This window comes from Venturia canescens, chromosome 7 (genome assembly GCF_019457755.1).
Source record: "Venturia canescens isolate UGA chromosome 7, ASM1945775v1, whole genome shotgun sequence".
In the NCBI taxonomy this organism is placed as follows: Eukaryota; Metazoa; Arthropoda; class Insecta; order Hymenoptera; family Ichneumonidae; genus Venturia; species Venturia canescens.
In genome coordinates this window covers 1394753-1406931 of record NC_057427.1, presented here as the reverse complement: position 1 = coordinate 1406931, position 12179 = coordinate 1394753, and the positions used below count along the sequence as shown (strand labels likewise).

At 40.9% G+C, this 12179-nt stretch overlaps 1 protein-coding gene across 12 annotated transcripts; it reads left to right on the top strand.

Annotated features, from left to right (window-relative positions):
* The first annotated feature begins 6 nt into the window (after nt 1–6).
* Nucleotides 7–11124, top strand: Crag (DENN domain-containing protein Crag). Of its 12 annotated transcripts, none has more exons than XM_043424886.1 (19): nt 7–173; nt 750–1124; nt 1307–1906; nt 2060–2646; nt 2779–3019; nt 3176–3446; nt 3563–3654; nt 3870–4120; nt 4280–4579; nt 4741–4996; nt 5204–5354; nt 5498–5704; nt 5874–6104; nt 6985–7080; nt 7332–7522; nt 7989–8250; nt 8931–9335; nt 9427–9602; nt 9726–11124. In XM_043424886.1, the coding sequence occupies exons 2-19, from the start codon at nt 797–799 to the stop codon at nt 9860–9862; spliced, it is 4782 nt and encodes a 1593-aa protein (XP_043280821.1). In that variant the 5' UTR covers nt 7–173; nt 750–796; the 3' UTR covers nt 9863–11124. The 12 variants fall into 12 exon arrangements, with proteins under 12 accessions (XP_043280821.1, XP_043280826.1, XP_043280823.1 ...); XM_043424891.1 differs by lacking the exon at nt 6985–7080 and adding an exon at nt 6391–6405; XM_043424888.1 differs by lacking the exon at nt 6985–7080 and adding an exon at nt 6391–6405 and having other exon boundaries at nt 7275–7522.
* Nucleotides 11125–12179: the final 1055 nt, after the last annotated feature.

The window sequence follows — 12179 nt, the reverse complement described above, 5'->3', positions numbered from 1 at the left end:
AAACGCCACTCATCAGGGGAAACTCTTGAGCTCTATTGCTCAGAGTTGCTCTGCTTGTTCATCTCTGCGACGTTGTTGTTTTGTACGTTTCTGCACCGTTGATGAAAATTTTGATCGGCCTATTTATATATATTCGGTGATGGTTGCGCGTTGAATCAACTACAAACCACGAGGTATTGTGAGTTGGTCTCTCTCTCTCTTCCCCTCCGCCCCTCTTTCTCGTTGACCTTTTTTTCTCATTTTTGTATCCTCTTTTTCTTCTTTCCTAACGGAATCAAGGGAGTCTGTAGAGTCTCGGGTTATCAATTGTCCTATCACTTGCTCGCTCATTGTCGCCGGAAATACATGTCACTTGTGTTGATTGTCTTCTCGTCGTTCGTCAATTTGTCGCAAATATTGGCGTCGCGGTCACGAGTATAAAAGAACAACAATTCTTGAATCGTCTGATTCTCATGATACTTCAATGCAAAATGAACAATGACGGTAACGGTAATTATTGTTATGAAAATACATTGCCTCTCCAAAAGACCGTACAACCTCGACGTACCTCAACGTCATTCGTTACTCCCGGGAGTATGATTTTTCCCATTCTTTAGAGCCAACCACTGGAAAGGTTTTGAGAACAAAACGTTGTATGCTATTTGAAACATATTAGAAGTGTCAACAAATTACTCAGTCGGTAGTTCTTCGGAGAATCTGTCATTCTCCCAAATAGCTCGACAGGATTTTAATTATGAATATTTTTCAAGGATAGGGCCTTGAGCTTATCGGCTTTTATCAATCTTGACGGACTGAAATGGATGAACGAAGAGTCGCAGATTATTTTGTTGTGGCCGGTCTGCCTGGCCAGGACAACGAATTTCAGTCGAACGAGGATGAGTCGGAAAAGTTGGAAGATTGGTGCCAAGAAGGTACTCATCTTAAAGACACGAATATGCAGGCTCCTATCACCGATCTCGCCGTTATCTTCCCGGCTCTTGGTGAACAGTGTCCCGAAGGTTTTACCCTACTGGAATACACTGTTTCGGGCTTTCCTGCAGATCTGAATCACGGTAGTCTCAGAACCAACGAATGTTATTTGTGCTATCGACGTGGAAGGGATAAACCACCTTTGGTCGATATAGGTAACAAATTTTTTATCTCTATTTCTCCTCTGTGAGCCAGGCTCTTTCCTAGTCAATTTTGAAAAGTATGAGGCTATCAACACCGAGAATAGAACAAAATTTCAAAGATCGACGTAGGAATTTCATTCTAAATGCAGGAGTAACAAACTTTTAAATATATAAAAAATTGCTCTGAATTACAGGTGTAATTTATGACGGAAAAGAGCGTATAATGCAAGATGCAGAAATGATACTGGAAACACCCAATGGTCATGTTGCGAATGTGAACAATTCTACATCGAGAATTTATGTGACTTATAGACGAGCAAGTCCAAAGATGCCATGCAATTCGTTGGTGGTGACAGACGTATGCGTCATTCTACCAAACAAGGGTGAAACAACGCCTCACGCATTTTGTACGATATACAAAAATCTCAACAAAGGAATGCTTGGCAGCGATGTTTTCCTGTGTTACAAAAAATCAATGAATCGAGCAAACCTCATATCGTTCAAACCAACGATATTGTACAAATATCCAATGACCGATTACAATACTTTTATTTTTCCAAATTCGGTCGGTATGTTTTGTTTACCGATGGGCGCGACCATTGAATGCTGGCCAAAAGTTGCTTGCAAACCGAAACCTGTGTTCTCAACATTCGTATTGACCGTCGCTGATGCCGCACAGAAAATTTACGGCTCGGCAATTACCTTTTACGAGGAAGTTTTGCCCGATCCCAATACACAAAATTGCAATAGTTATCTCGATAATGTGGAAAAAGCTGAGTACAACATCGATAACGGTAAATTCGCAGCTCTCGTTATTACTCGTTCGATCCTCTTTTCTTTGTTTCGCCTTTGAACAAGAAAGTGCAGGAATGAAGATTATTCGATCGATCGATTTATTACTCGTTATTCGAATAAATTGTTATCAACAGATGAATCAAATGTTTCAGACGAAGGTACGGAAATATCAGTGAACAAACCTCAAGTGAAGATGAAGCCGTTCAAAAAATTTGGTATACTGAAAAAGTTGAATTTTGCGCAATTAGAAAAATTGCAATATACCGATCCGGAAACACAGTCGTTGAACATTAGTAAATCCATATGTATACTATCTCACTGGCCGTTTTTCGATACGTTCGAGAAGTTTCTCGTTTATCTTCACAGTATGGTGAATGGGAAGCCACAGAATGTACCTATCGAAAAGTACATCTCGTATTTTCTTTGTGACATACCATTCCCGAGTCCCCAAAGGCCTAGAATACTCGTTCAACTGAGCGCTCATCATCGATTGATATTGACCCAACCGGAGGATTTAGCGTTGCCACGATCGGGGGCAAGTTTTCGTCAATTATTGAGCAATCTTGGCCCGGATAATTGCCTTCTTATACTTTTATTGATACTGACGGAACAAAAAATATTGGTACACTCTTTGAGACCCGATGTGTTGACCTCCGTGAGCGAGGCTATTGCCATGATTTTATTTCCATTCAAATGGCAGTGTCCTTACATACCGCTGTGCCCATTGGGCTTGGCTGAGGTACGTATCGGCATATGTTTCATTCTCGTCATTTGATATGTTGTTACGTAGATTTTCGACGAATGTCACATTCGTTGAAACAATATATCCCCCTTTCGGATGTTGATTGTTAATGCTTAATGTTTCAAACAGGTTTTACACGCTCCACTACCATTTCTCATCGGGGTTGATTCACGCTTCTTCGACTTGTATGATCCACCGTCTGACGTAAATTGCGTTAATTTGGATACAAACAACATAGCCATTTGTGATGACAGGAAATACCTTACGGTCAAACTATTGCCAAAGAAGGCAGCGAGAATGCTGAAGAGCTGGTTGGAAATTTTGTATTCGAAGCTGAGCTCAATGGGAAAGAATCACACGGCGCACAAAGGTGATTCGATGCTGATAAACTGTTACTTCGATCCATACAATAGCGACGTTCAACCCGTCTTCCATAGAAATTTAATCCACCGAATATCGAAAAAACGTTATATGAACAGATAAAATAGTGAAGTAAATAATAATGATTTTGTGATAAATTATACAGAAAAGAGCGACCAAGATTTCAGTGTGGACAAAGAGTTTCGACAGAAGCGCAAGGAACAAGCGATGGAGCTGGAAATTCAGGACACATTTTTAAGATTCACAGCCATGATACTGAAGGGTTACCGAAGTTTTTTACTCCCCATCACTAAAGCACCCACCGTCGGTTCAACCGATCCGACAAGTTTGTTTAATATACAGGCTTTTTTACGGAGTCGGGACAAAGCTCACGCCAAGTTTTACAGTATGCTTGTAAGAACACAGATGTTTATCAGGTACAACGATTTCAAATTCCCTAATACACAATAATTCATCAAAGTTGATAGAATATATTGTCAAACGACAAAAGAAAGATAAAACTGTGCAATCAAGATTTTTTTTGTTACATTAGATTCATCGAAGAGAGAAGCTTCGTTTCGGACATGGACATGGCGGGTTTGGCATTTTTCGACGAATGCACGGAGCGCGTTGAAGAAGAAAATGGTACAACGGAGTTGAATTCATAAACAATATATATTGCAAAATCATGAGAGATTAGTGTTTTAACGAATACCGATGACGAGTAAAAATACTCATTGATATTGTCGGTAGAAAAAAAAACATCGCGATCGCTGAAACATACGCCTCGGGTATTGAAAAAAACCATTTTCTATGAACTGCTTTTTGTTTCAAATTTGTTTTTATCCGTTGATGAGCAGTGACGTTCTTGGAACTCGACGAGTCACAGCACAGCGAGCGTACAGTATTTATCCCTCCGCCGGAAGCTGGCCTCAATCAATCACCCGTTGTTTACAATACTTTCAAATTGGATCCTGCCCTTATGAGAGTGCAGAAAAATCTTGGCGTCAAAAATCCTGCCTTAAGTGCCTTTGGTATCATACCTGGGAGTCCTATGGCTCGCCGAACAAAACACGAAATCAAAGTTGCGCAGCGAATGGCTCGTAAACAGGTACGATTCCTTCACTATGTCAATCATTTTTTTTTTTTTAAATTATTATCCTTCGAGATCATGCGTACTCTTTGATAGCTAAAATCCAATCTGACAAATAATTAATTCGTACCTATTTTATTAATAAAATTGCGTGAATAATTCTATGTTATATGTCAGGCTGCTCATCCTGCAAGATGGGGCAGATGTCTACTGGGCACATGTTACAGTCTATGGTTCCTTCATTTGCCGGCCATGCTACAAGTATCGAATCAAGCGGTATCAATACTTCACCAAGCCTACGAGTTACTTGTAAAAATGCAAAAGTTACGCCTGGATCCGATGGAAGAGGTTTGCTATCGGGCCATGATGCAACTTTGCGGTGTCTACGGCCAGCCGGTTCTGGCCGTTAAATTACTCTTTCATATGAAACGAAGCGGCGTACAACCGAACGCGTTGACTTATGGTTTTTACAACAAGGTAAACTTCTCGAGTTCACTCGTTGCTATTGCTACTGCAAAAAGGAATTACTAAAACTCTAGAGTATATCTTTCAGTGTGAACTCATCGCGTTTGCGAACGCGAAGAAATAGAATTGTAATAATCGAGAAACGAGTGGTAAAAATAATTTTTATTCGGCAGGCGGTTCTCGAGGCAACGTGGCCGTCCGACATGACTAATTCGAGCCAACTGATGTGGAACAAATTGAGAAACGTGATCCTCGGTGCTGCACTATTCAAAAGAGCTGGGAAAAAAAGTGCGCGTAGACGCATGAGTTCGAATCCCGATGTTTTGAGTGTCGATGGCTCCAAAAACGAGGGTATGATGGAACACGCGGTTTCGAGGTCAAGCCTCGACAGTACGCACTCTCAAGATACCGAGGCACTTCACAGCGATCGTGAGCACACTTATTTCCATCATTCCACGCCATTTGTAACCTTCTATCAGTCACCGCGCAATTCAATGAAAGTTTTTAGATACAGAAGATTTATCGAACCTGTGTAACGCATTTTCGTTAATGTAATATACGTAAAACGTATATTCTGCTTGATGTTGGGAATCCATCTGTAAAAATGGAAATTTTACACATGTGCTTTTGTATCAGTCCTCGCAGGTAGTTCAGTACCGGATCTACCAGGATTCAGCCTCCTAGATATGAAACCAAAGTTTCTTCGTCAGAATAGTATCGTAAAGGATCAGGGAATACTGTGCTCGACCCAATCAGAAATTCTTGACAGATCGACATCGGAAACGAGGTAATAAAAACGGTTTTAAAAATATTTTTTTTTGTTCGGCTTATTTGATGAAATTTTGTCACCAACTGTAACTATTACTCTGATTCAAATGCGCTATTCGTCGTTTCGCATTGTACATTAATTTATAAAATGGACTGACCCAGACTACCGAGTCACGCAGAATCACCGGTGAAGAGTCCGGTAAGAACGCCGGTCACAGAAAACGATCCGCTCGGGGCATTGATGAACGACGAAACGCCGATCGTATCACCTTCGGAAGAGAACGACTCGAATTGCTCCACGAGTACGCTTACCGTCATTAACAATGCCGTTGCAGCTGAGAGAGCAGGAGGACCTTTGTTGTTTCGGAGGTATTCACGCTGACCTAAAGTCTTGGTTCAAGAAGAATGTGAAATTTTCAGTATTTCTATTAACTTGGATTGAAATATTGGATTGGGTTTAAGATAGAATAGTTTATTTTCAGCACTATTTCGAGGTCCGTTAATACCTTTCCTCTTTTTTCTCTTTTCTTCCGTCCAGCAGCAATCCCTTGCCACGAAGCGCGACCTTTCATCAGGCGGTCGATGAGACAGGCGGAGGAATGAGCGGACAGTTGCAACGAAGCGAAACAATGCCGCACTCGGTCGCCCAACAGATCGATGAGGAGAGAGAAAAAGAGAGACTGGAAATTGGCAGCCTCTGGGCGCAAAATAAAGATAGCGTCACGTCTAGCTTATCGAGCCTGGGATCTAGCCTCAAATTGAGTTTTGGGTAAGCATCTTTTCATCCTTTTTTATCCCAATCGTCTCAATTTTAACCGTGCTCTTTCCCTCGTACTATTACTTCTTGTCCGAAGATATCCTATTCTTCTTTCGTTTCTCGTTCGTATGCACTTTTGTGCCTAACTGTTACAGTACCCATTGAATTTGACGGTAGTAATATTTGAAATATACCTTTCGCATAACCAAATTTTTATTTTTAAATAATTGCCTCCTCTTTCAACAAATGCCATGTTGTTTGTGGATAATAAAAAAAAATGATTCTTACGCATTTCTAGACTCGATGGTTTCGGGTGAGCATCTTCCAATAATATTTAGCCAAGCTTCTTCCGTCACATTTGTATGAAGCCTTTGCCCCTTTTTTGACTCAATATTATTATTATTAGCGAGGCATCATGATTTTCTTGACATACGTTTAACACGTTTGCTCCGTCATTTGAAGCATTTTCAAACGTCGCTACACACCGAATGGTTTTCCGTGTGTGCATCGTCTTTGCGTCTTTTTTCTTTCTCGTCCGTTCTTTCGTAGCTCCCCTTCCATCTCCTTTACGTGCTCGCGTTTTTATCAACCGCAATCGTACTTTCATTCTCAAGCAATAAAGATTTACGATAATCACGCGCTAGATGTAAAACGAGAAGCAGGAAACCAGTCGAGGCAGCATACAAGAAAATAAAAAGAAGCGAATAACTCTGCATCTTTCTCGTGCGTTTGTTTTTTCTGTCTCATCGTACGAGTGGTGTCGTCGTAGTTGTAGAAAGTAACGTAGATTCAATCGATTTTTAATTAACTTGTATCTCGTTTTGTTTGCTCGTTTGATTCTTACGTTTGTACCGTATCGCTTGCATGGAATTTATTTTGCATCTAAACTCAGACGTTACTCGACCGGAGGACTGGCGTTTGTGAAGCACAAGGACACAGGTACACCGAACCAATTTATCGAGTCACTTAGCCTTTCCAACTACATGAGGTACGTAAATAATGTTTGGACAAAACTTTTTAATGATGAATCGCTTGAATTTTTCCAACATCGTAGAATGATTTTTGTCTTCTTCCTTTCTCTCTCTCTCTCTCTCTCTCTCTCTCTCTCTCTCGTGCGCCTATTGCGGTTTTTCGTTCTCAATCCAGCAATGAAAAAAGAAAACAATACAAACAATTTTCCAGTCCCTCGAGTCTGACGGGAAAAAAATCAAACGAAATTATTCTCGGTGGCTTGAACAGTCTGAAATCTGCGGCGACGACAGTTGTGAAAAAATTCGATGAAATCAAAGAAGCAATCTCGGCTACTGGTACGCCGGTCAAAATGAAGGAGCGTGAACAGAGATTAGCCTACGGAGTTTCTCACGAATCCCTCGACTCTTTGACAGATGGCTCCCAGCAGGACCGCAATGAAATGTCCGCCAGAGTCTCCGGTGAGTCCACTCGATATTATTCGTTCCTTCATTTCTCTTTCTTTACAATTCTCCCGTAACTACTTGTGTGTTACATGCACATAGTTTATCCAATTCGCATAGAAATTCGTATAATATGTAATATTGATCGTACGATTTAAAAGCTGTGTAGAAAACATTTTTAAAAAATGCAACCTCAGAAATGGAAGAATAACATTTTTATTTCGACCGCACGGAAGAGCGAAGTGAATATTTCTCATTGCTTGCGTATACTCGAACCATGCGCAATGGCGGAGAATGAAAAACTTGCAAACGGCGCAAAAATAAATAATCGTTCCAATCGCTGAAATGCATAATTGTTCCGGATCCGCACCACGATGCTTATCGAATCTGACTCTTGTCGTTGGGCAATCGTAGAAAAAAACGAATGTCATTCTTCCACATCTGTAACTCAATAGAACAAGTTTTATTTGATTTTGATATTTAGGTGATTCTGGTATCGAGGGATTAGGTTCGCTCTACGAGCTCGCAGATTGCATGTATCCCAAAGGGTCTCGCGATTTAGACGAACGTTTGGCGATCGAGCTTGTTCTATCTAGCGCGAGTAGATGTCACCATTGCGCCGCAATCCTTTATGACGAGGAAATAATGGCTGGTTGGCAACCCGAGGATTCTAATTTGAACACAGTTTGTCAATTTTGCGACAAAGCAACCGTTCCACTTCTGACCATTACGATCTTTGATTACAGGTGAGACGGAACAGAACGACCACTTTATTCAAGCTTTTCACGACGTGCGCGTCTCCCCGTGCAAAAAGTCATATATGCTTTGTGAAAAAACAGTAACGAGGAAACATATGAACATATGATTGTTCGTTCATGACTTTTTCTCTCCTGAGGAAACATCCTTTTCTCATAAAATTCCACTGCGCAATAACACTGCGCAGCTCCGTATATGGAGCGTCGCGTTTGTAGCGGCAAGCTACTGAAAAAAATGCGCAAACTTTTTTTTTTCTACTCGAGTAGCTGTTGGAGCATGGTGAGATTGTTGAATGAGGAAAACCGGTTGGAAAAAATCGATGTATTCGTCTTTCTTCGACGATAGAATAGCTCGAAATACTCGTTCGTTCGTGTAATATTGCCAATGTTGCCAACACCACGCGTATTGAGTACAGTATGAAAGATATATTTGTTATAGATTCAAATTTTAATCAGGAATATTAGAAAGAATCGATTTTTTTTCTTTTCTTAATCATCCAGTTTCTTTTATTCCGACGAACGTCGAAAGAAAGGGTTTTAGATTGATCCCCGGCGTGATATGCATGGTAAAAATGGTGAAAACAATGATTCTCTTTGAAATTGAAATTATGATACGAACAATAGCAGGTATCTTGTCAAAATAAACGATGTTTGGTCGTTGGTTATTTAAGATGCGAAGATGGAGAAAGAATCAACGATCCTCTGACCGGTGCGTTGCTCGAACTGTTGGACGAACCGAAGGAATTGCCTGAGCCTATAACCGTGCCGTACTTGAACCCTCTCGTCCTACGGAAAGAATTGGAAAATGTATTGAGTCAGGAAGGAGATGCTTGTTTAACGAAGCACAGATTTATCCTGGAACATCCGATCGTTTATTGGAATTTGATATGGTACTTCGAAAGGATCAATCTAACGAGCCATTTGCCTGAGCTTTGGCTGAACGACTGCGAGGACAAGGAATTTCACGCCAATGCCGGATTAGTCGGGGTTAGAACGATGTGGGACAACGAGAAACTCCACATGGATCGTTTACCGATGTATCTCCAATGGAAACAAAACAACAATGATGACAGAACGTATGACAATTAAAATCGCAAATTACTCAACTCGCTATCGAAATATTGTCTTGAGAAACTACCTCCTTTATTTTTCTTTTCTGTTTTTCAGACTGATGCAAAGTATAATTACCGATGTTCGTCATAACGTACTTGCTGAACCAATAAAAAGAGTGGCCTTAGAGAGAAGCAACTGCGAGACAACGGAGCAGTCAGCACCGTTTTCCATTTATCGTGACATATTGTTTTTAGCTTTCACTGTTTTGGGAAGAAGCAACATCGATCAGGGTGAGTTTCTATTCACCCTTCAAATAATCTTCAGTCTAATCACCCGCTATACATAAAATACACTAAAAGAGGCTCTATGCGAGTATGCACGAAACAGTTGTCATTCATTTTTCATTTTTCAAGGTGTTTTCGATCGAGAGTACATTACGACTTTGGACAAGTTACCGGAAAGCGAGGAAAAGTTATTGAGAAATATCGACGCCGCGCCATCCACGACAACGCTCTATTGTAGACATTATTTTAAGCCGCTAAATGTATAAAAAATCAGGGGAGAATGAGAAAATATGACGAGAGAGAGAGAGAGAGAGAGAGCGAGAGAGAGAGAGAGAGAATGAGATTACTCGGAGATACGGGAAAAGAATCTTAACCGATCCACTCTCGGATTGCTCTGGTCTGAGCTCCCGAAAGTTTTAAACATAAAAGAATAACCTACAAAACAAATTCGGATCACAATTCGAATGAGAAATCCTTCAGAGATACTTTTTTAACGGAACGCAAAAAAGGTTACTAATATTTGTTCGCAGTATATATATACATATATATATATATATTCGTTATAGAAAAATTACTATTTATTGATTTGTTTCTCACGAAATTTGTTTTTCATGTGTTTTTCAAAAATTTTCTTGTAAAATAATTGAAATGATCGTTTTACTCTAAAACTTTTAACAATATGTCGCTGTAAATTGATCACTCGACATTGCAATATTTGTATAAAAAAATGTTTTTTTTTCTCTGTTGAAGTACTGATCCAAGATCTGACTATTACACGCGTGCAATAAGAGAAATTGCGTGAATTTATTATTTTGCCATTAACGCGCTCGCTAATGGATTGACACTTCATTTCAGCTTGTTCTTCCCTTCATCTCGAAAATAATTAAACCATTTATCTTTTAGTCCGATTTATTATAACTTGGTTTCTTCGTCCGATACGATTTACGTTGGAAAAATGAGCACGCGAAGGTCTAACATCTAAGATCTAACACCAAAACAAACCGATTACATTTGGGAATACCAGTGAGCTTCTCACCATCAGAGGTCCGAATACGCCTGAACGATTGTACGAAGGAAACCTCGATGGAAAAGATTAATGAAAAATTTTCGTGATTTCGATGGGAATCGATGACGCGCGTTGATACTTCGCTACCTCCGTCACGGCATTTAGAAACTCGTAAATATTCTTAGATGAGCCTTCATGCTCGAAAATTAAAAAAACGATGCTATGCTCCAACACCATGCGCGCTCGCGCCCGTGTCCGAAATTGCTGATGACGCGCATCATCGGAGATTGAAAATTCTGTTGCCCGAGAGTACGCCCTGTCAAAGGTTTCTTCTTTTCTTCCATTCATTCAACAAAATCGGATAATCAATTGATTTCTTAATCTCCGAAACTTTGTTATTCGTCAGTTAAAAGCTACAGTCTAGCGAACCGATGTATTTTCGCTCATGAAAAAATGCCTCAAGGGTGTAGAGAATATTATATATATGGAAAATAAAAGAAAGTTGCGGTATTTTATAAATAACAATGTCTCGAGGGGAAATAAGTTTTTATACGATCCTTCGCTGAAACAACAACTGTTCTTTGCCTAAAGACGATTGAAATACTTTTAAAACCCGCCATCGCCCCTTGGATACTCAAAATCAATAATGAGGTTATCCACATTCAGGGGATGGACCAGCTTCAACGACAAAAATGAAGCGACGAACATAACGAGAAGACGATATTTTCGTGTCGATTTTAATATTCGAAACGTGTTTTGTGTGTCGCGCCAAGAACCACCAAATTTTCGCATCATGATTGGCGCGGTAAGTTATTTGTAGAGAATTCGATTCGTACACACCGGTATCGAATCGCATCGTTGTCTTCGAAGAAATTGCGTATGCGTCATCGTCGTCACCGTTATTCAGAATGTTCAAAACAATCCGTGCAAATAAGCCGCGCGCAGGTTAAGGGGTCAGCGATTCTTAATTCGTTCAGAGTTAACTCGTCGAGAGTAATGTATGATCACCGTTGCGACGAGAAATTAGCGGTCGTTTACTCATACATTCGTAGCTCGCAAATGATTTCACGTAGTTTATCGCAGTTTCGAAGCGACTTGCCGGTACAGTATAGTTGGGAATTTTGCGACCGACGCGGCTTGGGATTTTTTTTTTTTCTAAGGTTATACACGTTTGCGCAAGTGAGTTGCCGCCGTCGAACGCGTCACTAACGATTCAATTTGAAGGATAAAAAAAAGAAGAAAGAGTTAAAATCGGAGAAAGTCGAATCACTATCACCCCGGGACGGGGCCCAGCGCTAGCGCTGGCCCGATCGTGCCAAATAGCTGGATGCTCCCAGCTGCCATAAGACGAAGCGAGCAGGGCAGCGAAGGGCGCTGCACGCAGTGCGCTCGACGCAGACTCGAGGAACAAGAGCGATGACGGGGGCGCCATCTTGGATGAGAGCGGAGCGAGAGAAAGCGGCAAAGAGGAGGGAAAGGTCGAAGAAGGAGAAAGAGAGGGAGCGAACGATCACGGATCACGCCGTTGCCCCCACTCCCGCGTTGGTTCGGTTCGTCCGGGCGGGCACCACCAGCAG

Excerpts from the sequence above, each read along its gene's own strand:
- Crag (XM_043424881.1), top strand. The coding sequence starts at position 797 with ATGGATGAACGAAGAGTCGCAGATTATTTTGTTGTGGCCGGTCTGCCT. Across the intron at positions 1,907-2,059 it reads TGAGTACAACATCGATAACG|ACGAAGGTACGGAAATATCA; the intron begins GTAAATTCGCAG and ends CAAATGTTTCAG. Across the intron at positions 4,580-4,740 it reads CTTATGGTTTTTACAACAAG|GCGGTTCTCGAGGCAACGTG; the intron begins GTAAACTTCTCG and ends TTTATTCGGCAG.